This window comes from Oncorhynchus keta, chromosome 20 (genome assembly GCF_023373465.1).
Source record: "Oncorhynchus keta strain PuntledgeMale-10-30-2019 chromosome 20, Oket_V2, whole genome shotgun sequence".
In the NCBI taxonomy this organism is placed as follows: Eukaryota; Metazoa; Chordata; class Actinopteri; order Salmoniformes; family Salmonidae; genus Oncorhynchus; species Oncorhynchus keta.
The window spans coordinates 21,737,771-21,765,222 of record NC_068440.1 but is presented as its reverse complement, the minus strand read 5'-3'; the positions used below and the strand labels follow the sequence as shown (position 1 = coordinate 21,765,222).

Genomic DNA, 27,452 nt, shown 5'->3' with positions numbered 1-27,452 from the left:
CACGCCTGTGTGTGTGTGTGCACATTCCTGTGTGTGTGTGTGTGGGCATATGAGTGAGTGTGTGTTTGTGTGCCTGTGTGCGTGCTTGTGAGCATGCTTTTGTGTGTGTGTCCTTGGGCTCTGAGGTAAAAAGGTGTCAATCTGTCTCAGTGGTGTGGGTTTCAGGGTGGTGGAGAAGGGGAGGGGGGTGGCTAGGTAACCAAGTAGACTAAGGTCGAGTTACACCGGTTCCTGTCTCTCTCTTTCCCAAATGCAGATAACTCTTCTGCTCTTCATTTAATCTTTTCTAAAGCTAGAACCCCATTTATTTTTTTGTTGAGTTTGAGGGCTCTGCAAGGGATCTACAACCAACTGAAAAGTACTTAATCTTACATTTGGAATGTTCTGAAACATTCTGGAACCTTCTGGAACATTTTAGAACCTTATGATCCCTGTTGACATCTTGAAGCCACCTGAGGAACTGAGGCTATTTTTTGTTTTTCTCTGACTAGTCTGTGGTCTCTACCTGTCTGTACTGGTCTTTGCTGGTCTGTACTAGTCTGAACTGGTCTGTAGTGGTCAGGATGCGAGGGTTAGAGCTAAAGGCCCTCGGTGCAGCGTTGCTGGTCCTTTCAGTGGTTATCACCTCTCATTGTCAGTCGGACTCTTCAGGTAGGTATGTGAGCATGTTTGTGTGTGTGTGTGTGGTCTGTCACCCTTTGAACTTCCTGACTCCCTGTTCCTCTTGGCCCCACTTACATTTATAGTATTGTTTCCAACCTTTCCTTGACTCCTTCCCTTGTCTCCTATTCTTCATGACCTCTCATTTGAAATGACATGATATGTGTAAGCAAATGAAACATTGGTAGTTTGGCAAACAATGCTCAGACCCCCTAAATGCCTAGGGCTAAGCTCAATGATTTTAGCTCAACGCCTAGGGTTTAGCTCAATGACTTTAGCTCAATGCCTAGGGTTTAGCTAAATGAGTTTAGCTCAATGCCTAGGGTTTATCTCATTGCACTTAGCTCAATGCCTAGGGTCTAGGTCAATGAGTTTAGCTCAATGCCTAGGGTTTAGCTCAATGCCTAGGGTTTAGCTGTAACGGCGTTCGTCTGTTGAAAGAAGAGAGTCGGACCGAAATGCAGCGTGTTGGTTACTCATGACTTTAATGAAAGAAAACACGGTACATGAAATAACCGATACTAAATACAAAAACAACAGAATGGAACGTGAAACTAATTACAGCTTATCTGGTGACTACAACACAGAGACAGGAACAAACACCCACGAAATACAAAGCGAACTCAGGCTGCCTAAATACGGTTCCCAATCAGAGACAACGAATAGCACCTGACTCTAATTGAGAATCGCCTCAGGCAGCCAAGCCTAACAACACCCCTAATCAGCCGCGATCCCAAATACTACAAACCCCAATACGAAAACAACATATAAACCCATGTCACACCCTGGCCAACCCAAACATATAACAAAAGCACAAAATACAATGACCAAGGCGTGACATTAGCTCAATAACTAGGGTTTAGCTCATTATCTAGGGGTTTGCTCAATGCCTAGGGTTTAGATCAATGAGTTTAGCTCATTTCATAGGGTTTAGCTAAACACCCAGGGTTAGCTCAATACCTAGGGTTTAGCTCAATGCTTAACGTCAATGCCTGGGGTTTAGCTCAATGCCTATGGTTTAGCACAATGCCTAGGGTTTAGCTCAATTCCTAGGGTTTAGGTATGTACTTGGGGATTAGCTCAATACCTGGGGTTTAGCTCAATGCCTAGGGTTTATCTCAATACCTAGGATTTAGCTCAACATCTGGAGTTTAGCTCAATGAGATTAGCTCAATGCCTTGGGTTTAGCTCAGAACCTAGGGTTTAATTAAAATCATACAGGTTTAGCTCAATGATTAGGGTTTCGCTCAATTTCTAGGGTTTAGCTCAAAGCCTTGGGTTTATCCCAATACCTAGGGTTTTGCTCAATGGGATTAGCTTAATGACTAGGGTATAGCTCAATGCCTGAGGTATAGCTCAATGCATAGGTTTTAGGTCAACGCCTAAGGTTTAGCTCAATGAGATTAACTTAATGCTTAGGGCATAGCTCAATGCCTAAGGTGTATAGCTCAATGATTAGGGATTAGCTCAATTCCTAGGTTTTAGCTAAATGCCAAGGGTTTAGCACATTGCATAGGGTTCATCTCAATGAGTTTAGCTCATTGCCTAGGGTTTAGCCCAATGCCTAGGGTGTAGCTCAGTTCCTAGGGTTTTGGTCGATACTTGGGGATTAGCTCAATGCCTAGAGTTTAGTTCAATGAGTTTACCTCAATACCTAGGGTTTAGCTCAATGCATAGAGTTTAGCTCAATGCATAGGGTTTAGCTCAATGCATAGGGTTCAGCTCAATATCTAGGGTTTAGCTCAATATCTAGGGTTTAGCTCAATGGGTTTAGCTCAGTGCTTTGGATTTAGCTCAAAGCCTAGGGTTTAGCTCAGAACCTAGGGTTTAGCTCAAATCCTACAGGTTTAGCTCAATGATTAGGTTTTAGGTGAATGCCTAGGATATAGCTCAATGTCTAGGGTGTAGCTCAATGCCTAAGGTATAGCTCAATGCCTAGGTTTTAGATCAATGCCTAGGGATTAGCTCAATGCCACGGGTTTAGCTCATTGCCAAGGGTTTAGCTCATTGCCTTGGGTTTAGCTCATTGCCTTGGGTTTAGCTCAATGAATTAAGCTCAATGCCTAGGGTTTAGCCCAATAACTATGTTTTAGCTCAATTAGTTTAGCTCAATGCCTAGGGTTCAGCTCAATGCCCAGGGTTTAGCTCAATATCTAGGGGTTAGCTCAATATCTAGGGGTTAGCTTAATGACTTGGGTTTAGATCAATACGTTTAGCTCAATTCCTAGGGTTATCTCAATATCTAGGGATTTTTTCAACACCTTGGTTTTAGCTCAATTCCAAGGGTTTAGCTCAATGCCTAGGGTTTAGCTCAATACCTATGGTTTAGCTAAACGCCCAGGGTTAGCTCAATACCTAGGGTTTAGCTCAATGCTTAACCTCAATGCCTGGGGATTAGCTCAATTCCCAGGTTTTTGCTCAATTTATAGGGTTTAGCGCAATGCCTATGGTTTAGTTCAATGCCTAGGCTTAAGATCAATACCTAGGGTTTTGCTCAATTAGTTTAGCTCAATGCCTAGGGTTTAGCTCAATATAGGGGTTAGCTCAAAATCTAGGGGTTAGCTCAATGACTTGAGTTTAGATCAACGAGTTTAGCTCATTTCCTAGGCTTTTGTTCAATAACTAGGGATTTTTTTCAACACTTAGGTTTCAGCCAAATACCTAGGATTAGCTCAATGACCAGAGTTTAGCTAAATCCCTAGGGTTTAATTCAATGCCTGGGGTTTAGCTCACTGCCTAGGATTTAGCTCAATGTCTAGGGTTCAGCTCAATATCTAGGGTTTAGCTCAATGATTTTAGCCTAATGATTTTAGCTAAATTCCTACGGTTTAGGTTAATGCCTAAGCTACATTTACATTTACATTTAAGTCATTTAGCAGACGCTCTTATCCAGAGCGACTTACAAATTGGTGCATTCACCTTATGACATCCAGTAGAACAGTCACTTTACAATAGTGCATCTAACTCTTAAAGGGGGGGGGGGTGAGAAGGATTACTTATCCTATCCTAGGTATTCCTTAAAAAGGTGGGGTTTCAGGTGTCTCCGGAAGGTGGTGATTGACTCCGCTGTCCTGGCGTCGTGAGGGAGTTTGTTCCACCATTGGGGGGCCAGAGCAGCGAACAGTTTTGACTGGGCTGAGCGGGAACTGTACTTCCTCAGTGGTAGGGAGGCGAGCAGGCCAGAGGTGGATGAACGCAGTGCCCTTGTTTGGGTGTAGGGCCTGATCAGAGCCTGGAGGTACTGAGGTGCCGTTCCCCTCACAGCTCCGTAGGCAAGCACCATGGTCTTGTAGCGGATGCGAGCTTCAACTGGAAGCCAGTGGAGAGAGCGGAGGAGCGGGGTGACGTGGGAGAACTTGGGAAGGTTGAACACCAGACGGGCTGCGGCGTTCTGGATGAGTTGTAGGGGTTTAATGGCACAGGCAGGGAGCCCAGCCAACAGCGAGTTGCAGTAATCCAGACGGGAGATGACAAGTGCCTGGATTAGGACCTGCGCCGCTTCCTGTGTGAGGCAGGGTCATACTCTGCGGATGTTGTAGAGCATGAACCTACAGGAACGGGCCACCGCCTTGATGTTAGTTGAGAACGACAGGGTGTTGTCCAGGATCACGCCAAGGTTCTTAGCGCTCTGGGAGGAGGACACAATGGAGTTGTCAACCGTGATGGCGAGATCATGGAACGGGCAGTCCTTCCCCGGGAGGAAGAGCAGCTCCGTCATTCAGAGGTTCAGCTTGAGGTGGTGATCCGTCATCCACACTGATATGTCTGCCAGACATGCAGAGATGCGATTCGCCACCTGGTCATCAGAAGGGGGAAAGGAGAAGATTAATTGTGTGTCGTCTGCATAGCAATGATAGGAGAGACCATGTGAGGTTATGACAGAGCCAAGTGACTTGGTGTACAGCGAGAATAGGAGAGGGCCTAGAACAGAGCCCTGGGGGACACCAGTGGTGAGAGCGCGTGGTGAAGAGACAGATTCTCGCCACGCCACCTGGTAGGAGCGACCTGTCAGGTAGGACGCAATCCAAGCGTGGGCCGCGCCGGAGATGCCCAACTCGGAGAGGGTGGAGAGGAGGATCTGATGGTTCACAGTATCGAAGGCAGCCGATAGGTCTAGAAGGATGAGAGCAGAGGAGAGAGAGTTAGCTTTAGCGGTGCGGAGCGCCTCCGTGATACAGAGAAGAGCAGTCTCAGTTGAATGACTAGTCTTGAAACCTGACTGATTAGGATCAAGAAGGTCATTCAGAGAGAAATAGCGGGAGAGCTGGCCAAGGACGGCACGTTCAAGAGTTTTGGAGAGAAAAGAAAGAAGGGATACTGGTCTGTAGTTGTTGACATCGGAGGGATCGAGTGTAGGCTATTGCTCAATGCCTAGAGTTTAGCTCAATAGCCAGGGTTTAGCTCAATGATTTTAGCCTAATGCCTAGGGTTTAGGTCAAAGCCTAGGTTTTTGCTCAATTCCTAGGGTTTATGTTGATACTTGGGGTTTTGCTCAATGCATGGGGTTAAGCTCAATGCATAGGGTTTAGCTTAATGAATTTAGCTCAATACCTAGGGTATAGCTCAATGCATAGGGTTCAGCTCAATATCTAGGGTTTAGCTAAATTATTTTAGCCTAATGATTTTAGCTCAATTCCTAGGGTTTAGGTCAATGCCTACGGTTTAGCTCAATGCCTAGGGTTTATCTCAATAGCTAGGGTTTAGCTAATTGATTTTAGCCCAATGCCTAGTGTTTAGATCAATGCCTAGGGTTATGTTGATACTGGGGTTTTGCTCAATGCATAGGGTTTAGCTTAATAAATGTAGCTCAATACATTACATTACATTTAAGTCATTTAGCAGACGCTCTTATCCAGAGCGACTTACAAATTGGTGCATTCACCTTATGACATCCAGTGGAACAGCCACTTTACAATAGTGCATCTAAATCTTTTAAGGGGGGTGAGAAGGATTACTTTATCCTATCCTAGGTATTCCTTAAAGAGGTGGGGTTTCAGGTGTCTCCGGAAGGTGGTGATTGACTCCGCTGTCCTGGCGTCGTGAGGGAGTTTGTTCCACCATTGGGGGCCAGAGCAGCGAACAGTTTTGACTGGGCTGAGCGGGAACTGTACTTCCTCAGTGGTAGGGAGGCGAGCAGGCCAGAGGTGGATGAACGCAGTGCCCTTGTTTGGGTGTAGGGCCTGATCAGAGCCTGGAGGTACTGAGGTGCCGTTCCCCTCACAGCTCCGTAGGCAAGCACCATGGTCTTGTAGCGGATGCGAGCTTCAACTGGAAGCCAGTGGAGAGAGCGGAGGAGCGGGGTGACGTGGGAGAACTTGGGAAGGTTGAACACCAGACGGGCTGCGGCGTTCTGGATGAGTTGTAGGGGTTTAATGGCACAGGCAGGGAGCCCAGCCAACAGCGAGTTGCAGTAATCCAGACGGGAGATGACAAGTGCCTGGATTAGGACCTGCGCCGCTTCCTGTGTGAGGCAGGGTCATACTCTGCGGATGTTGTAGAGCATGAACCTACAGGAACGGGCCACCGCCTTGATGTTAGTTGAGAACGACAGGGTGTTGTCCAGGATCACGCCAAGGTTCTTAGCGCTCTGGGAGGAGGACACAATGGAGTTGTCAACCGTGATGGCGAGATCATGGAACGGGCAGTCCTTCCCCGGGAGGAAGAGCAGCTCCGTCTTGCAGAGGTTCAGCTTGAGGTGGTGATCCGTCATCCACACTGATATGTCTGCCAGACATGCAGAGATGCGATTCGCCACCTGGTCATCAGAAGGGCGAAAGGAGAAGATTAATTGTGTGTCGTCTGCATAGCAATGATAGGAGAGACCATGTGAGGTTATGACAGAGCCAAGTGACTTGGTGTACAGCGAGAATAGGAGAGGGCCTAGAACAGAGCCCTGGGGGACACCAGTGGTGAGAGCGCGTGGTGAAGAGACAGATTCTCGCCACGCCACCTGGTAGGAGCGACCTGTCAGGTAGGACGCAATCCAAGCGTGGGCCGCGCCGGAGATGCCCAACTCGGAGAGGGTGGAGAGGAGGATCTGATGGTTCACAGTATCGAAGGCAGCCGATAGGTCTAGAAGGATGAGAGCAGAGGAGAGAGAGTTAGCTTTAGCGGTGCGGAGCGCCTCCGTGATACAGAGAAGAGCAGTCTCAGTTGAATGACTAGTCTTGAAACCTGACTGATTAGGATCAAGAAGGTCATTCAGAGAGAAATAGCGGGAGAGCTGGCCAAGGACGGCACGTTCAAGAGTTTTGGAGAGAAAAGAAAGAAGGGATACTGGTCTGTAGTTGTTGACATCGGAGGGATCGAGTGTAGGCTATTGCTCAATGCCTAGAGTTTAGCTCAATAGCCAGGGTTTAGCTCAATGATTTTAGCCTAATGCCTAGGGTTTAGGTCAAAGCCTAGGTTTTTGCTCAATTCCTAGGGTTTATGTTGATACTTGGGGTTTTGCTCAATGCATGGGGTTAAGCTCAATGCATAGGGTTTAGCTTAATGAATTTAGCTCAATACCTAGGGTATAGCTCAATGCATAGGGTTCAGCTCAATATCTAGGGTTTAGCTAAATTATTTTAGCCTAATGATTTTAGCTCAATTCCTAGGGTTTAGGTCAATGCCTACGGTTTAGCTCAATGCCTAGGGTTTATCTCAATAGCTAGGGTTTAGCTAATTGATTTTAGCCCAATGCCTAGTGTTTAGATCAATGCCTAGGGTTATGTTGATACTGGGGTTTTGCTCAATGCATAGGGTTTAGCTTAATAAATGTAGCTCAATACATTACATTACATTTAAGTCATTTAGCAGACGCTCTTATCCAGAGCGACTTACAAATTGGTGCATTCACCTTATGACATCCAGTGGAACAGCCACTTTACAATAGTGCATCTAAATCTTTTAAGGGGGGTGAGAAGGATTACTTTATCCTATCCTAGGTATTCCTTAAAGAGGTGGGGTTTCAGGTGTCTCCGGAAGGTGGTGATTGACTCCGCTGTCCTGGCGTCGTGAGGGAGTTTGTTCCACCATTGGGGGCCAGAGCAGCGAACAGTTTTGACTGGGCTGAGCGGGAACTGTACTTCCTCAGTGGTAGGGAGGCGAGCAGGCCAGAGGTGGATGAACGCAGTGCCCTTGTTTGGGTGTAGGGCCTGATCAGAGCCTGGAGGTACTGAGGTGCCGTTCCCCTCACAGCTCCGTAGGCAAGCACCATGGTCTTGTAGCGGATGCGAGCTTCAACTGGAAGCCAGTGGAGAGAGCGGAGGAGCGGGGTGACGTGGGAGAACTTGGGAAGGTTGAACACCAGACGGGCTGCGGCGTTCTGGATGAGTTGTAGGGGTTTAATGGCACAGGCAGGGAGCCCAGCCAACAGCGAGTTGCAGTAATCCAGACGGGAGATGACAAGTGCCTGGATTAGGACCTGCGCCGCTTCCTGTGTGAGGCAGGGTCGTACTCTGCGGATGTTGTAGAGCATGAACCTACAGGAACGGGCCACCGCCTTGATGTTAGTTGAGATGAGGGCAATGTGATTGCATAATCTGTGGATCTATTGGGGCAGTAAGCAAATTTAAGTGGGTTTAGGGTGTCAGGTAAGGGATATGATCCTTAAATTGCCTCAAAGGACTTTATGATCACAGAAGTGAGTGCAAACTCTTATTTTCAATGATGGCCTAGGCCAGATTTGTACCTTGTCAGCTAGGGGATTTGAACTCGCAACCTTCTGGTTACTAGTCCAACGCTCTAACCATTAGACTACCCTGCCGCCCCAGGGAAATTTAGTTAAATGACCTTTGCTTTCTTGTGTAAAGGAACAATGCTCGACAGCTTGAAGCAAGTGGGAACAGCAGACTGGGATAGGGAGAGATTGAATATGTCCTTAAACACTCCAGCCAGCTGGTCTGCACCGAGGAGGGTATAGCTCAATGCATAGGTTTCAGCTCAGTATCTAGGGTTTAGCTCAATAGGTAAGGTTTAGCTCAATAAGTTTTTCTCAATGCCTAGGGTTGAGCTCAATGCCTAGTGTTTAGCTAAATACCTAGGATTTAGCTCAATATCTAGAGTGTAGCTCAATGAGTTTAGCTCAATGCCTTGGGTTTAGCTCAATGCCTAGGGTTTAGCTCAATACCTAGGTTTTAGCTCAATATCTAGAGTTTAGGTCAATGAGTTTAACTCAATTCCCTGGGTTTAGCTCAAAGCTTAGGGTTTAGCTCAATGCATAGGGTTAGCCCAATGCCTATGGTTTAGCTCAAAGCCTACAGGTTTATCTCAATGATTAATGTCTAGCTAATGCCCTGGGTTTAGCTCAACACCTAGGTTTTAGCTCAATGCGTAGGTTTTAGCTCAATGGCTAGGGTTTAGCTCAATACCTAGGGTTTAGCTCAATACCTAGGGTTTAGCTCATTGCCTAGGGTTTAGCTCAACGCCTAGGGTTTAGCTCAACGCCTAGGGTTTAGCTCAATGTCTAGGGTTTAGCTCAATGCCTAGGGTTTAGCTCAATGATTAGGGATTAGCTCAATTCCTGGGGTTTAGCTCAATGCCAAGGGTTTATCTGAACGAGTTTAGCTCAATGCCTAGGGCTTAGCTTAATACCTTGGGTTTAGCTCAAGACCTAGGTTTAAGCTCAATCCCTAGGGTTTAGCTCAATAAGTTTAGCTCAATGAGTTTAGCTCAATTCCTAGGGTATAGCTCAATGCCTAGGGTACAGCTCAATTCCTAAGGTTTTGCTCAGACCCTAGGGTTGAGCTCAATGTCTAGTGTTTAGCTCAGTCACTAGGGTTTTGAAATAAACCTTTGCTTTGGGTTTAGCTCAATGCCTTGGGTTTAGCTCAATGCCTAGGGTTTAGCTCAATGCCTAGGGTTTAGCTCAATACCTAGGGTTTAGCTCATTGCCTAGGGTTTAGCTCAACGCCTAGGGTTTAGCTCAATGTCTAGGGTTTAGCTCAATGCCTAGGGTTTCGCTCAATGCCTAGGGTTTAGCTCAATGATTAGGGATTAGCTCAATTCCTGGGGTTTAGCTCAATGCCTAGGGTTTAGCTCAATGCCTAGTGTTTAGCTCAGTCACTAGGGTTTTGAAATAAACCTTTGCTTTGGGTTTAGCTCAATGCCTTGGGTTTAGCTCAATGCCTAGGGTTTAGCTCAATGCCTAGGGTTTAGCTCAATACCTAGGGTTTAGCTCATTGCCTAGGGTTTAGCTCAACGCCTAGGGTTTAGCTCAACGCCTAGGGTTTAGCTCAATGTCTAGGGTTTAGCTCAATGCCTAGGGTTTCGCTCAATGCCTAGGGTTTAGCTCAATGATTAGGGATTAGCTCAATTCCTGGGGTTTAGCTCAATGCCTAGGGTTTAGCTCAATGCCTAGTGTTTAGCTCAGTCACTAGGGTTTTGAAATAAACCTTTGCTTTGGGTTTAGCTCAATGCCAAGGGTTTAGCTCAATGCCTAGGGTTTAGCTCAATGCCTAGGGTTTAGCTCAAAGCCTCAGACTTAGCCCAATGCCCAGGGTTTAGCTCGATGCCTAGGGTCTAGCTCAATGCCTAGGGTTTAGCTCAATGTCTCGGGTTTAGCTCAATGTCTCGGGTTTAGCTCAATGCCTTGGGTTTATCTCAACTCCTGGGGTTTAGCTCAATGTCTAGGGTTTAGCTAAATTCCTAGGGTTTAGCTCAATGATTAGGGATTAGCTCAAATCCTAGGGTTTAGCTCAATGCCAAGAGTTTAGCTCATTGCCTAGGGTTTATCTCAATGAGTTTAGCTCAATGCCTAGGGTTTAGCTCAATACCTAGGGTTTAGCTCATTGCCTAGGGTTTAGCTCAATACCTAGTGTTTAGCTCAACACCTATGTTTTAACTCAATGCTTAGGGTTTAGCTCAATGCCTAGGGTTTAGCCCAATATCTAGGGTTTAGCTCAACAAGTTTAGCTCAATGCCGAGGGTTTAGCTCAATGCCTAGGATTTAGCTCAATGACTTGGGTTTAGCCCAATGCCTCGGGTTTAGCCCAATGCCCAGGGTTGATCTCAAAGCCTAGGGTTTAGCTCAATTCCTAGGGTTTAGCTCGATGCCTGGGGTTTAGCTCAAGGAGTGTAGTTCAATGCCTAGGATTTAAGTGAATCCTAGGTTTGAACTAATTTTGTATTTTTCTGTGTTCCCCTCCCCATCTACTATTGGTTGTATTTGTTGGATGAGAAAAAAAAAGTTTGCGACTAAATATTTTGTGACTAAAGTTCAATTTATCTTGAATGATTCATTGATTCCTGTTATGAGGAAAGCAGAGGTCCGCCCTGAATGTGTTTATGTGTGTTATTCTGCACTGGCTGATTGATTGACAACTGTTGCCTCCAATAGACTGCTCCCAGGCTGAGTCATGTGACCTGTGTGTCGGAGACTCCACCCTAAATCTGACTGACTGTGTCTGGAGGGTCTGCGGGAACAGTGAGACACACACACACACACACACACACACACACACACACACACACACACACACACACACACACACACACACACACACACACACACACACACACACACACACACACACACACACACACACACACACACACACACACACACACACACACACACACACACGTAAGACAACCCTCCAGGTCTTTACCAGATGATTAAATTATTCAGTGTGTCAGGATCTGACCTACACATACACACCATCCCTCCTCTCTCTCGTAGGTAATGATACTGGGTGTGTATCCGATCAGGGTGATTCTCAGAACTGTAATGTGACAAACGACCCAGCCATGTGCACAGGTGAGTAACACACACACACACACACACACACACACACACACACACACACACACACACACACACACACACACACACACACACACACACACACACACACACACACACACACACACACACACACACACACAAAATAGACAATGTGAGTAAAAACTATTTGCTAAATAACAATAACATTGATTACATTTCCTTATGTGTTTTTAGTCATAGAGATAGCGGAAGAAGGTGAAGGGGACTCAGGTGAGATTAAACTCAACATTCCGTCACTTTATCCATCCCTTATTGATCTCACTATTATTACTCATCCCTCTCCCCCTCTCTCTCTTCCCATATCTCTCCTTCTCCCCCCTCCCCATATATCTCCGCCTGTCAGATGAGTCTCCTCCAGAGCCATCAGAGTTCTCCCAGGCCAGCTTTGACATGTCCAGTTTCATAGGAGGCATCATCCTGGTGCTGTGTGTGCAGGCTGGGGGATTCTTCGCCATGCGCTTCCTCAAGAAAGATACCACCTACGACCCCATGTGAGTGAGGGTGTGTGTGTGTGTGTGTGAGAGAGAGAGAGCAAGAGACAATTAGGCAACAACAAATTCAATCCCTTTTAGACAACTTCCTGGACAAAACTTTCCATTGTAATACTGACGGTGTAAACTTGACAGTAGAAAACCTAAACAGTACATTTGACCTTAGCTTCACTATCAAATCTAAAAATGTCAAACAGAAAACCCGAAGACAATTAACAACAATGACAAATGGTTTGATGAAGAATGCAAAAACCTAAGAAAGAAATTGAGATAACTATACAACCATAAACAGAGACCCAGAAAACCTGAGCCTACGCCTTCACTGTAGTGAATCACTAAAACAATACAGAAATACACTACTGAAAAAGAAGGAACAGCATGTCAGAAAAGAGCTCAATGTAATTAAAGAACCCATAGAATCTAACCACTTCTGGGAAAATCGGAAAACACTAAACAAACAACAACATGAAGCGTTATCTATCCAAAACTGAGATGTATTGATAAACCACTTCTCCAATCTTTTTGGCTCTATAACAAAGAACAAACAGTAAAAAAATATACATGATCAAATACAAATCATAGAATCAACTATTAAAGACTACCAGAACCCACTGGATTCTCCAATTACTTTGAATGAACTACAGGACACCATACAAACCATCCAACCCAAAAAGGCCTGTGGTGTTGATGGTATCCTCAATGAAATGATAAAATATACAAACCACAAATTTCAATTGACTATACTTAAACTCTAACATCATCCTTAGCTCTGGCATCTTCCCCAGTATTTGGAACCAAGGACTGATTACCCCCAATCCACAAAAGTGGAGACAAATTTGACCCCAATAACCACCATGGGATATCCGTCAACGGCAACCTTGGGAAAATCATCTGCATTATCATTAACAGCAGACTCGTACATTTCCTCAGTGAAAACAATGCACTGAGCAAATGTCAAATTGGCTTTTTACCAAATTACCATATGACAGACCACGTATTCACCATGCACACACTAATTGACAAACAAACAAAACAAAACAAAGACAAAGTCTTCACATGATTTGTTGATTTCAAAAAAACTTTTGACTAAATTTGGAATGAGGGTCTGCTATACAAATTGATGGAAAGTGGTGTTTGGAAAAAAAGGTGATGTGACTATCATTAATGTGATGACTGCTTTTTACCAAATATTTACCTACTACGTTTACTTATTACTCAATTAAATTAATCATGTAACAATTAACTCATTCGGAATTTGGAGCACCACGGGAACAGTTGTTTACCGAGTTACTATCTCCTGAATTAAACTCTAAAGATGATCTAAATATCTCTTACATCAATTATAGAAAAATATTAATTATTACCTCATCAGTCACATTCTGAATGTCGCATAAACCTTGGATATCTGCACGAACTCTAACCTAAGTGATGAATCAGCGATACACAAATTGGCTTAATTATTTATCAACTAACTAAATCATCACACCAAATACGTAAACACACATACAATAAAAACAGGTCCCTAGTTGACTAACAAAAGCATGACCGTTTGGTTACGCAATGGAAAGGGAGGGACAAAGAGTAAACTTATCATACATATGGAAACTGTGCTCACTGTAACCAGAATACTTAGCACAGTAACAACCACATAAATGCAAAATATATTTACGTGTAGATGTCTTTCTCTGTCGTCACCACTCGATCCATCTATGGGAAGTGGTTTGATGTAAGTCTCTGGTTTTCCACCATAGTTACAATGTCCTTCTTAGTTGTAGACTTCTTTTCTTCTGGAGTGTTCATTAGAATAGGTACTTCAGATGTACCACACACAGTGTTCTGAGGGATCTATTTATTTGACAAGGCAAGTCTGTTTAGAGCAAATTCTTAATTACAATGACGGTCTACCAGGGAACACTGGGTCAACTGCCTTGTTCAGGGGCAGAACGATAGGTTTTTACCTTTTCAGCTCGGGGATTCAATCTAGCAACCTTTCTGTTACTGTCCCAACGCTCTAACCACTAGGCTATCTGCCGCCCTTTCTCTCGTCTTTGGTCAAAATGTCCTAGACTACTTTACATGCACGGCTGCAGACGGTGCATGTTTTAGTCTAGTTTACAAAGTTCTAAACATTTCAGCGTGTGGACCGTGGCCTCACATTCTCTGGTCTCAATGGTTGATTATTCAGGGTACAGCTAGGACCACAGCAACCCGGCATGTTTTGGTCTAATATACATTTCATTAGCAAGTCCTTTTAAGCACTCTGGTCTTAGGGGCATTCCAACATGCCGACGCAATGTCTGTGCTCACGTGGGCGTGGTTACTGACTGAGCCTGTTTATATGAAAAGTCATTATCTCATTTAGAAGGCTAAAATCACATTTCTATCTTTTCAAAAATAGTTTAATATTTAATCATATAATTATAGCTGTAAATGTAGCTGTAAATCTGACATATACCGTGTGAAAGCTCTTAAAGTTACAATATTTCTGTTATAAGGTCTTGCTGATCATTTTAATGACATCACAAAATATACATTCATTTTCCATATTCCATCTCATCATTCAGATGTTGAAATATATTGTCCCAGTGTCCATTGTTTGATGTTGAAATTTTGGCAGCAAAGTCTCTTTCGGTCTTCCCATACTGCAGAGCCAAAGGGAAAGTGTCTGCAAGGTATTTAAGTAATAAAACAGGCCAACCCCCCCCTCTCCTGTTGGAGGGGGCTATCCTCAAACAAATGTCTACTGTTTGCTGATGATCTGGTGCTTCTGTCCCCAACCAAGGAGAGCCTAGAGCAGCACCTAGATGCTTCTGCACAAATTCTGTCAAACCTGGACCCTGACAGTAAATCTCAGTAAGACAAAAATAATGGTGTTCCAAAAAAAAGGTCCAGTTGCCAGGACCACAAATATCAAGTCCATCTAGACACTATTGCCCTAGAGCACACAAAAAACTATACATAACTCTGCCTTAACATCAGTGCCACAGGTAAATTCCACAAAGCTGTGAATGAGCTGAGAGACAAGGCAAGAAGGGTCTTCTATGCCATCAAAAGGAACATAATGTAACATTGTGCGCTGAGAGTTGAGAAGCAAGTTCAGGGAGTGAGTATTTTAATAAACACAACATAATACAAAATAAGAAACACGAACAACGCACAGACATGAGGGAAACCTGTCAGTCTGGCTGAGATGCGGGAGAATGGCGACCTAGAGCCCTGGAGAGAGAGCATACGTGATGGTACCCGGCGCGTTCGGCTCCAGCCACAGGACGCCAACCAAAGGGATGATCCTGAGGATCAGGAGCGGACCAGTCACCACTGCTGATGCGAGGGAACCTGACAGACCGGCTGAGGCAGGGGAGCCTGGCGATCTGTCTGAGGCATGAGAGCCTGTAGCGGTTCCCGGACCCGACTTCATTCCCGCTGAAACAAACAAAAAAAACACTCCCTGATGCTTCCCTTAGATGAGACGTTATTTTGTAACGTTGTTCGCTGAGAGTCGGGAAGCAAGTTCAGGGAGTGAGTGTTTTAATAAATAAACACAACATAACACAAAATAAGAAACACGAACAACGCACAGACATGAAACAGAAACAATAATACCTGGGGAAGGAACCGAAGGGAGTGACATATATAGGGAAGGTAATCAGGGAAGTGATGGAGTCCAGGTGCGCGTAACAATGGTGACAGGTGTGCACCATAACGAGCAGCCTGGTGACCTAGAGGCTGGAGAGGGAGCACACCTGACACATAAAATTCGACATACCAATTATGATCTGGCTAAAAAATACTTTAATCAGCTGTAGAACCCATTGCCCTTCATGGTTGTGAGGTCTGGAGTCCGCTCACCAATCAGTAATTCACAAAATGGAACAAACACCAAATTGAGTCTCTGCATGCAGAATTCTGCAAAAATATAATCTGTGTACAACATAAAACACCAAATAATGCATGCAGAGCAGAATTAGGCCGATACCCGCTAATTATCAAAATCCAGAAAAGAGACGTTTGTAACGAGTTTCCTCCTCTTCTTCCGAAGAGGAGAGGCGAAACGGATCAGAGGACCAATACGCGGCGTGGTAATTTTCCATGGTACTTTTTAATGCTATCAGGTACACATGAACAAACTAACAAAACAAAAAATGTGAAAACTCAAATTACAGTCCTATCTGGTGCACACACAGAGACAGGAAACAATCACCCACAAACACACAGTGAAACCCAGGCCACCTAAGTATGATTCTCAATCAGAGACAACTACTGACACCTGCCTCTGATTGAGAACCATACTAGGCCGAAACATCGAAATAACCAAAACCTAGAAAAACAAACATAGACTACCCACCCAACTCACGCCCTGACCATACTAACTAAACACAAAACACAGAAAATAAAGGTCAGAACGTGACAGTACCCCCCCCCAAAGGTGCGGACTCCGGCCGCAAAACCTTGACCTATAGGGGAGGGTCTGGGTGGGCGTCTGTCCGCGGTGGCGGTTCTGGCGCGGGACGCGGACCCCACTTCACGATTGTCTTTGTCCGCTTTATTAACAGAACCACATCCTCCATCTCCACTATCTTACTTCCCACCAGGAACATGATGCCGAACGGGACGTACCACATGATCCAGGACACCAGCACCATGGTGGCTTCATTGAAAGCGTTGAAGAAGCGTATGAGCTCCTCCCCCTCTTCTCCCAGCTTCCTCAGTGCCACACCGAACACCATGGCAAAGAGAACCAGGCCCAAGATGTTCATACCATCTGGTTCTGTGCCCACAGGAACCATGGCAACCCCTCTCAATGACCCCACTGGACAGAGGGGCAGCTCGGGACAGAGGGGCAGAAGCTCTGGACAGAGGGGCAGGGGCTCCGGCGCCTCTGGGCTGAGGGGCTCTGGCGCCTCTGGGCTGAGGGGCTCTGGCGCCTCTGGGCTGAGGGGCTCCGGCAGCGGCGCCGGACAGGCGGGACGCTCCGGCAGCGGCGCCGGACAGGCTGGAGGCTCCGGCAGTGGCGCCGGACAGGCGGGACGCTCCGGCAGCGGCGCCGGACAGGCGGGAGGCTCCGGCAGCGGCGCCGGACAGGAGGGACGCTCCGGCAGCGGCGCCAGACAGGCGGGACGCTCCGGCAGCGGCGCCAGACAGGCGGGACGCTCCAGCAGCGGCGCCGGACAGGCGGGACGCTCCGGCAGCAGCGCCGGACAGGCGGGAGGCTCCGGCAGCAGCGCCGGACAGGCGGGAGGCTCCGGCAGCGGCGCCGGACAGGCGAGAGGCTCCGGCAGCGGCGCCGGACAGGCGGGAGGCTCCGGACAGGCGGGAGGCTCCGGCAGCGGCGCCGGACAGGCGGGAGGCTCCGGCAGCGGCGCCGGACAGGCGGGAGGCTCCGGCAGCGGCGCCGGACAGGCGGGAGGCTCCGGCAGCGGCGCCGGACAGGCGGGAGCACCTGCAGAGAGGAGACAGAGAGACAGCCTGGTGCGTGGAGCTGCTACAGGAGGCAGCGGCGCCGGACAGGCGGGACGCTCCAGCAGCGGCGCCGGACAGGCGGGAGGCTCCGGCAGCGGCGCCGGACAGGCGGGAGGCTCCGGCAGTGGCGCCGGACAGGCGGGAGGCTCCGGCAGCGGCGCCGGACAGGCGGGAGGCTCCGGACAGGCGGGAGGCTCCGGCAGCGGCGCCGGACAGGCGGGAGGCTCCGGCAGCGGCGCCGGACAGGCGGAACGCTCCGGCAGCGGCGCCGGACAGGCGGGAGCACCTGCAGGGAGGAGACTGAGAGACAGCCTGGTGCGTGGGGCTGCCACAGGAACTACCAGGCTGGGGAGACTTTCAGGAGGCTTGGTGTTAGGAGGAGCCTGAAAGACCGGGCTGTGGGGGAGCACTGGAGCTCTGGTGCGCAACCTTGGCACCACTTCCCCAGGCTGGACAACTACTCGAGCCCGGACCCTCAAGAGTGCAGGCACAGGTTGAACCGGGCTGTGGGTAAGCACGGGAGATCTAGTGCTTACTACACGCACCTCTCCCCTAGGCTCCACTCCCACAGTTGCCCGGTACGAGCGGAGCGCAGGCAGAGGACGCACTGCACCCTCCCAGCGCCCCGGAGACACAGCACGCAGAGCCGGCGCAGGATAACCTGGACCAAGACTGCGTACCGGCGACCAGACCCGCTGAGCAGGCACCATACGCCCTGGCTCAATGCCCACACTCGCATGGCACTCTCGGGGGCTGCCCTATAGCGCACCGGGCTATGGACACGCACTGGCGACACCGTGCGCTCAACCGCATAACACGGTGCCTGACCAGTAATGCGCTGCTCATAATAAGCACGAGGAGTGAGCTCAGGTCTGCTACCTGGCTTAGTACCACACCTCGTGTGCCCCCCCCCAAAAAAAATTTGGGGCTGCCTCTCGTACCTGTCGCACTGCCGTGCTGGCTCCTCATATTGCCGCCGATCAGCTTTCGCTGCCTCCAGCTCTGCTTTGGGGCTGCGATTTTCCCCAGCCCGTGCCCAGGGTCCCTCTCCGTTCAGTATCTGCTCCCATGTCCAGGAGTCCTGTGATGGTGGCCGCTGTTGTTGCTGCTGCTGCTGCTGTCGTCGCTGTCCTTTACCACGCCGCTTGGTCCGATTGTGGTGGGTGATTCTGTAACGAGTTTCCTCCTCTTCTTCCGAAGAGGAGAGGCGAAACGGATCAGAGGACCAATACGCGGCGTGGTAATTTTCCATGGTACTTTTTAATGCTATCAGGTACACATGAACAAACTAACAAAACCAAAAATGTGAAAACTCAAATTACAGTCCTATCTGGTGCACACACAGAGACAGGAAACAATCACCCACAAACACACAGTGAAACCCAGGCCACCTAAGTATGATTCTCAATCAGAGACAACTACTGACACCTGCCTCTGATTGAGAACCATACTAGGCCGAAACATCGAAATAACCAAAACCTAGAAAAACAAACATAGACTACCCACCCAACTCACGCCCTGACCATACTAACTAAACACAAAACACAGAAAATAAAGGTCAGAACGTGACAACGTTAAATTCTACAACCACCTAAAAGGAAGAGATTCCCAAACCTTCCATAACAAAGCCATCACCAACAGAGAGATAAACCTGGAGAAGAGTCCCCTAAGCAAGCTGGTCCTGGGGCTCTGTTCACAAACAGACCCCACAGAGCACCAGGAAAGCAGCACAATTAGACCCAACAAAATAATGAGAAAACAAAAAGATAATTACTTGACACATTGGAAAGAATTAACAATTAAAACACAGCAAACTAAACAGAGAGTACACAGTGGCAAAATACCTGACCACTGTGACTGACCCAAACTTAAGGAAAGCTTTGACTATGTATAGATTCAGTGAGCAAAGCCTTGCTATTGAGAAAGGCCACTGTTGTGACTTTACTTTCAGTAATCTGATGACTGTTATTTATCTAATCAACTAACTGTGTTTAATCTTTACCCAATTAAATTAATCATGTAACTATTAACTCATTAGGATTTGGGGCACCATGAGAGCGGTTCTTTAAAGAGTTACCATCTCCCGAATTAAACTTTTAAGGTCTTTACCTATCACATCCATAAACAGTCAATTTATTAATCAGAACTTTGTATCCTCCTTGCATCTGCAAATACCCAGCCTTACTTATGATTCAATCCTACACAAATTGGTTTAATTATTTATTTACTAGCTAACTAAAATATAAACATACACACTTAATACATTAGAAACAAATCCCTAGCGGACTGACACAATATGCCGGCTTCTTACAAAAGACATGGAGAGAGCGAGAGATAAAGACACTTAATTTTGGTACATTTTAGAAACTACTCTCAAAGTAATCATATACTTTGCACACAAACCACCCCCTGTTTGGAGTAAGAAATCATGAATGTAATTACATGTAAATGCTTTGTTTCACTGTGTATTTCTGATGGAACCAGGCCTTCTTGGAAAAGATGTTGGACCTTTTGTGGCACGCTTGTAAAGCTCTGATTGTCCAAAAGTGGTCCCCAACCATCTCTTCTACTGTTGTTCTCATTTACATTTACATTTAAGTCATTTAGCAGACGCTCTTATCCAGAGCGACTTACAAGTTCTCCTCTGCTGTCGTCCGGTATCTGGTGACCCATCATGTAGTCCTGAACAGAGCTACAGAGCTCACTCTACTTCCACTTGCTTTGGAAGATGATTCTTTGTAGATAGGCTAGCCAGCCGTGTCGATGGCTCTCAGTGGGGTGATGAGAGTAGTAGAATCGTCCCACTTAAATAAGCTTTTCAACATATTTTACTTAGGACAGCTAATCAGCCATACCAGTGATTGTCTGGGAGGTGACTTCATCGTCTCTACCTCGTGTTGAGATTTCAGAGTTCGAACCACTTTGGACGTAAGCTGCAGAGCAATGTCTTTCTGGTCTGATATGTTAATTCTTAACCCATCATTTTATACAGTTTATTCAAAAGGGGTGGTTCGTGTGGCTGACACTTTCTCTGACCTCACTCAAGGGGGCGGTGATTAATTACTTGTACAAAGTTATAGAAACAATTTCCTCTTATATTTTCTAAGATCACATCCCACTCTAAACAAAAATACTTTATGTTTCCTATTTCATACACAACGTAGAGGATGGAAACTTCACACATATAGTGTCTACTGTTCAAGTTACAATATTTCCTTTATGGCATTTTTAATGACATCGCAAAATAACAACCAAATGACGTTAGTTGTCTTTGGATCGCCTCTGTCCATTCCACAGGTTCTATGTAGAAATATTGTTCCAGTATTCACTTTAGAACATGTTAAAGTTCTGGCGGGAAAATGTCTGTGAACATTTTTCCCTCAGAGATCCACAAAGAATCCACAAAGAATTTGAAAACACCCATATCTACTGGGTGAAATACCACAGTGCGTCATCACAGCAGCAATATTTGTGACCTGTTGCCACAGGGAAAGGCTCCCTAAATTTTATCAGCATATCAAATGCGCGACCCGGGCTGGCAAAACCCTGGGTCCTTGTTATTCTAACTTCCGCAACGCATACAAAGTCCTCCCTCGCCCTCCTTTCAGAAAATCTGACCACGACTCCATTTTGTTGCTCCCAGCCTATAGACAGAAACTAAAACAGGAAACGCCTGTGCTCAGGTCTGTTCAACGCTGGTCCTACCAATCGGATTCCACGCTTCAAGATTGCTTTGATCACGTGGACTGGGATATGTTCCGCATAGCGTCGGACAATAACATTGATGAATACGCTGATTCGGTGAGCGAGTTTAATAGCAAGTGCATCGGTGATGTTGTACCCACAGCAACTATTAAAACCTTCCCCAACCAGAAACTGTGGATTGATGGCAGCATTCGCGCAAAACTGAAAGAGTGAACCACGGCTTTAAATCAGGGCAAGGCGAATGGAAACATGACCGAATACAAACAGTGTAGCTATTCCCTCCTCAAGGCAATCAAACAAGCTAAGCGTCATTATAGAGACAAAGTAGAGTCACAATTCAACAGCTCAGACACAAGAGGTATGTGGCAGGGTCTACAGTCAATCACGGACTACAAAAAGAAAACCAGCCCCATCGCGGACCACGATGTCTTGCTCCCAGACAAACTAAACAATTTACTTGCTCGCTTTGAGGACAATTCAGTGCCAACGACACGGCCCCCTACCAAAACCTGTGGGCTCTCCGTCACTGCAGCCAACGTAAGTAAAACATCTAAACGTGTTAACCCTCGCAAGGCTGCCGGCCCAGACGGCATCCCTAGCTTCGTCCTCAGAGCATGTGCAGACCAGCTGGCTGGTATGTTTACGGACATATTCAATCAATCCTTATCCCAGTCTGCTGTCCCCACATTCTTCAAGAGGGCCACCATTGTTCCTGTTTGCAAGAAAGCTAAGGTAACTGAGCTAAATGACTATTGCCCCGTAGCACTCACTTCAGTCATCATGAAGTGCTTTGAGAGACTAGTCAACGACCATATCACCTCCACCCTACCTGACACCCTAGACCCACTCCAATTTGTTTACCGCCCCAATAGGTCCACAGACGACGCAATCACAATCACACTGCACACTGTCCTAACCCATCTGGACAAGAGGAATACCTATGTAAGAATGCTGTTCATTGACTACAGCTCAGCATTTAACACCATAGTACCCTCCAAACTCATCATTAAGCTTGAGACCCTGGGTCTCGACCCCGCCCTGTGCAACTGGGTCCTGGACTTCCTGACGGGCCGCCCCCAGGTGGTGAGGGTAGGAAACAACATCTCCATCCTGCTTATCCTCAACACTGGGGCCCCACAAGGGTGCGTTCTCAGCCCTCTCCTGTACTCCCTGTTCACCCATGACTGCGTGGCCATGCACGCCTCCAACTCAATCATCAAGTTTGCAGACGACACTACAGTGGTAGGCTTGATTACCAACAACGACGAGACGGCCTACAGGGAGGAGGTGAGAGCCCTCGGAGTGTGTTGTCAGGAAAATAACCTCACACTCAATGTCAACAAAACAAAGGAGATGATCGTGGACTTCAGGAAACAGCAGAGGGAGCAGCCCCCTATCACCATCGACAGGACAGTAGTGGAGAAGGCGGAAAGTTTTAAGTTCCTCGGCATACACATCACTGACAAACTGAAATGGTCCACCCACACAGACAGCGTGGTGAAGAAGGCGCAGCAGTGCCTCTTCAACCTCAGGAGGCTGAAGAAATTTGGCTTGTCACCAAAAACACAAACAAACTTTTACAGATGCACAATCAAGAGCATCCTGTCGGGCTGTATCACCGCCTGGTGCGGCAACTGCTCCACCCACAACCGTAAGGCTCTCCAGAGGGTAGTGAGGTCTACACAACGCATCACCGGGGGCAAACTACCTGCCCTCCAGGACACCTACACCACCCGATGTCACAGGAAGGCCAAAAAGATCATCAAGGACAACAACGACCCGAGCCACTGCCTGTTCACCCCGCTATCATCCAGAAGGCGAGGTCAGTACAGGTGCATCAAAGCTGGGACCGAGAGACTAAAAAACAGCTTCTATCTCAAGGCCATCAGACTGTTAAACAGCCATCACTAACGTTGAGTGGCTACTGTCAAAATACTGACTCATCTCTAGTCACTTTAATAATTAAAAATTGGATGGAATAAATGTATCACTAGCCAATTTAAACAATGCCACTTATATAATGTTTACATACCCTACATCACTCATCTCATATGTACAGTGGGGCAAAAAAGTATTTAGTCAGCCACCAATTGTGCAAGTTCTCCCACTTAAAAAGACGAGAGAGGCCTGTAATTTTCATCATAGATACACTTCAACTATGACAGAAAAAAAACCAGAAAATCACATTGTAGGATTTTTAATGAATTTATTTGCAAATTATGGTGGAAAATAAGTATTTGGTCAATAACAAAAGTTTATCTAAATACTTTGTTATATACCCTTTGTTGGCAATGACAGAGGTCAAATGTTTTCTGTAAGTCTTCACAAGGTTTTCACACACTGTTGCTGGTATTTTGGCCCATTCCTCCATGCAGATCTCCTCTAGAGCAGTGATGTTTTGAGGCTGTTGTTGGACAACACAGACTTTCAACTCCCTCCAAAGATTTTCTATGGGGTTGAGATCTGGAGACTGGCTAGGCCACTCCAGGACCTTGAAATGCTTCTTACGAAGCCACTCCTTCGTTGCCCGGGCGGTGTGTTTGGCATCATTGTCATGATGAAAGACCCAGCCACGTTTCATCTTCAATGCCCTTGCTAATGGAAGGAGGTTTTAACTCAAAATCTCACGATACATGGCCCCATTCATTTTTTCCTTTACACGGATCAGTCGTCCTGGTCCCTTTGCAGAATAACAGCCCCAAAGCATGATGTTTCCACCTTCTATTTTGGTTTCATCTGACCATATGACATTCTCCCAATCTTCTTCTGGATCATACAAATGCTCTCTAGCAAACTTCAGACGGGCCTGGACATGTACTGGCTTAAGCAGGGGGACACGTCTGGCACTGCAAGATTTGAGTCCCTGGCGGCGTAGTGTGTTACTGATGGTAGGCTTTGTTACTTTGGTCCCAGCTCTCTGCAGGTCATTCACTAGGTCCCCCCGTGTGATTCTGGGATTTTTGCTCATTGTTCTTGTGATCATTTTGACCCCACGGGGTGAGATCTTGCGAACTTGGAGCCCCAGATCGAGGAAGATTATCAGTGGTCTTGTATATCTTCCATTTCCTAATAATTGCTCCCACAGTTGATTTCTTCAAACCAAGCTGCTTACCTATTGCAGATTCAGTCTTCCCAGCCTGGTGCAGGTCTACAATTTTGTTTCTGGTGTCCTTTGACAGCTCTTTGGTCTTGGCCATAGTGGAGTTTGGAGTGTGACTGTTTGAGGTTGTGGACATGTGTCTTTTATACTGATAACAAGTTCAAACAGGTGCCATTAATACAAGTAACGAGTGGAGGACAGAGGAGCCTCTTAAAGAAGACGTTACAGGTCTGTGAGAGCCAGAAATCTTGCTTGTTTGTAGGTGACCAAATACTTATTTTCCACCATAATTTGCAAATAAATTCATAAAAAATCCTACAATGTGATTTTCTGGATTTTTTTCTAATTTTGTCAGTCATAGTTGAAGTGTACCTATGATGAACATTACAGGCCTCTCTCATCTTTTTAAGTGGGAGAACTTGCACAATTGGTGGCTGACTAAATACTTTTTTTGCCCCACTGTATATACTGTACTCTATACCATTTACTGCATCTTGCCTATGCCGTTCGGCCATCGCTCATCCATATATTTTTATTGACATATTCTTATTAATTCCTTTACACTTGTGTGTATAAGGTAGTTGTTGTGAAATCGCTAGATTATTTGTTAGATATTACTGCATGGTCGGAACTAGAAGCATAAGCATTTCTCTACACTCGCATTAACATCTGCTTACCTATGTGTATGTGACAAATAAAATTTGATTTGATTTGAAATGGCAACCAGTGAAGAACAACACCATTGTAAATACAACCCATATTTATGTTTATTTATTTTACCTTTTGTACTTGAACTATTTGCACATAATATAACATTTGAAATGTCTTTATGCTTTTGGAGTGTAATGTTTACTGTTAATTTGTATTGTTCATTCACTTTTGTTTATTATCTCATTCACTTGCTTTGGCAATGTTAACATATGTTTCCCATACCAATAAAGCCCTTAAATTGAAATTAAAAAATTGAGAGAGAGAGAGAGAGAGTGTGTGTGTGTTTGCATCACAGTGACATCTAGAGAGCTGAAGTAATATAATAGGCTGAACAATAATCTCTGTCTCTCTTTCTCTCTCTCTCCCCTCCACAGAGAGCAGCCAGCCTAGAGGAGAGGAGAGAGAGAAGAGGAGGACAGTGAAAGATGAAGGAGGGAGGGATGAGGGGGAGCTGTGACTCACCATGCTGTCACGATGCTTTGCATGACGTCAATCTACCATACTCCAGTGCGTGTGTTATACTTTTCTGTGTGTCCCAGATGTGCACCTTTCGGTCATTTTGTTTGTTTGACTGACCGTCCATTATGTTGTGTAACTCCTGTGTGTGTGTGTGTGTGTGTGTGTGTGTGTGTGTGTGTGTGTGTGTGTGTGTGTGTGTGTGTGTGTGTGTGTGTGTGTGTGTGTGTGTGTGTGTGTGTGTGTGTGCCCATGTGTGTGTGTGCCCATGTGTGTGTGTGTGTGTGTGTGTGTGTGTGTGTGTGTGTGTGTGTGTGTGTGTGTGTGTGTGTGTGTGTGTGTGTGTGTGTGTGTGTGTGTGTGTGTGTGTGTGTGTGTGTGTGTGTGTGTGTGTGTGTGTGTGTGTGTGTGTGTGTGCGTGCCCATGTGTGTGTGTGTGTGTGTGCGTGCCCATGTGTGTGTGTGTGTGTGTGTGTATTCCCTTTTTCCTGTCAGTTTGCCTAAATGCCTTCTGAATTTACAGTTGGCAAATAGTATTGTCTTAGAAGGTTGTAGTTATGTGAATGTGTAATGATTTTCAATCGTGTTTAAACATGTTCGTTAATTTGTGTTGTTGAACTGGTTTGGCTTGAGCTGCGTTCAGGAGGGAGAGTTCTGGGATCTGTTCTGTTGTTGTGTTGTTTATGAAAATAAAGATCATGCAAAATAATAGGTTTATGTGAGTGTGTGTGTGTGTGTGTGTGTGTGTGTGTGTGTGTGTGTGTGTGTGTGTGTGTGTGTGTGTGTGTGTGTGTGTGTGTGTGTGTGTGTGTGTGTGTGTGTGTGTGTGTGTGTGTGTGTGTGTGTGTGTGTGTGTGTGTGTGTGAGAGAAATAAAGAGGGAGAGAGAGTGAGTTAAAAAGGAGTGTGTGTGTGTTTAGATGTGATGATACGGATATGAAGTGACATTGAGCTGGGTGTGTCTGGGTTCCTCAACATGAGGCTAGTAGAGCTGGGTGTGTCTGTGTGCCTCAACATGAGGATAGTAGAGGAAACAGAGCCTGGATCGGGGAACAGTTGCCAGGTTCAGTTGGACAAAATGTAGAAAGTCCAGTTGGTACCTCCCTGTTTCATTCCATTTCAAAACACTTTATCCCGTTTAGTGCCCACTGAACATGACCCAGTCCTGGTGCTATTGGTTGGTTGACTGGTTGGTTGATCAGTGGGTGGTTGGTTGGTTGGCTGGCTGGCTGGCTGATTGGCTGGTTGGTTGGTTGGCTGGTTGGCTGGTTGGCTGGTTGATTGGATGGCTGGTTGGGGCTGTTTTGGGTTGTTCAGACAGAATGTAATTTCTGGACTGATTGGTTATAAAACCTCCCAACTCAGTGAACTGAAATCCCACAAACAAACTGGCTGTCCTCCAGTTCTACTGACAAAGGACTGAATGCTGGACTCTATCTCTCTCTCTCTCTCTCTCTCTCTCTCTCTCTCTCTCAAAATCACACATACAAACACACACACTGACAAAAGGCTTGGTGGTGGAGTCACACACACACACACACACACACACACACACACACACACACACACACACACACACACACACACACACACACACACACACACACACACACACACACACACACACACACACACACACACACACACACACACACACATACACACACCAACAGTCTCTCTCCCTCTCATTCTGAAACACACTCACACACTCTCTCTTTGAACAACAAAGACTGTCAGTACACACTGTTCTGTACTGGTGTAGCTGTGTTTGTGTGAGACTGTGTAAGTGTATCGATTTCTCTGTGTGTTTGAGACTGTGAAGGCTTACCTATGTGTGTTTAAAAGGTGGGGCAGCTACTGTAAAGTACCCCACCTAGCCATATGGCCAGATATCTCTGAATGAAATGTTCTAACCTCTATCAAATACAACTATTTCTCTCTTTCTCTTTCACACACACATACACACACACACACACACACACCTTTTCATCAAACACAGCACGATACTGTCTGATAACACTTATCATGATGTACCAAAAAATATACACACAGCAAGCCACATCAGCTTTGTCTCTACCACCCTCTTCAATTTCCCTCTCCTT

The 27,452-nt window shown here is 46.2% G+C and overlaps 2 protein-coding genes across 2 annotated transcripts; one reads left to right on the top strand and one right to left on the bottom strand.

Annotated features, from left to right (window-relative positions):
- Positions 1-251: 251 nt before the first annotated feature.
- Positions 252-26,047, top strand: cd164l2 (CD164 sialomucin-like 2). The gene is made up of 6 exons (XM_052472290.1): positions 252-651; positions 10,982-11,068; positions 11,324-11,401; positions 11,603-11,638; positions 11,772-11,919; positions 25,270-26,047. The coding sequence occupies exons 1-6, from the start codon at positions 564-566 to the stop codon at positions 25,283-25,285; spliced, it is 453 nt and encodes a 150-aa protein (XP_052328250.1). The 5' UTR covers positions 252-563; the 3' UTR covers positions 25,286-26,047.
- On the bottom strand, positions 16,000-18,910 carry LOC127909895 (uncharacterized). The gene is made up of 2 exons (XM_052472289.1): positions 17,666-18,910; positions 16,000-17,359 (listed from the first exon to the last, which is right to left on the bottom strand). The coding sequence occupies exons 1-2, from the start codon at positions 18,087-18,089 to the stop codon at positions 16,374-16,376; spliced, it is 1,410 nt and encodes a 469-aa protein (XP_052328249.1). The 5' UTR covers positions 18,090-18,910; the 3' UTR covers positions 16,000-16,373.
- Positions 26,048-27,452: the final 1,405 nt, after the last annotated feature.

Coding starts and splice junctions, on each gene's coding strand:
- LOC127909895 (XM_052472289.1), bottom strand. CDS start 18,089: ATGGTGCCTGCTCAGCGGGTCTGGTCGCCGGTACGCAGTCTTGGTCCA. Junction 17,360..17,665: donor TCTCAGTCTCCTCCCTGCAG/GTGCTCCCGCCT, acceptor TCCTCTCTGCAG/GTGCTCCCGCCTGTCCGGCG.
- cd164l2 (XM_052472290.1), top strand. CDS start 564: ATGCGAGGGTTAGAGCTAAAGGCCCTCGGTGCAGCGTTGCTGGTCCTT. Junction 652..10,981: donor TTGTCAGTCGGACTCTTCAG/GTAGGTATGTGA, acceptor TGCCTCCAATAG/ACTGCTCCCAGGCTGAGTCA. Junction 11,402..11,602: donor CGACCCAGCCATGTGCACAG/GTGAGTAACACA, acceptor ATGTGTTTTTAG/TCATAGAGATAGCGGAAGAA.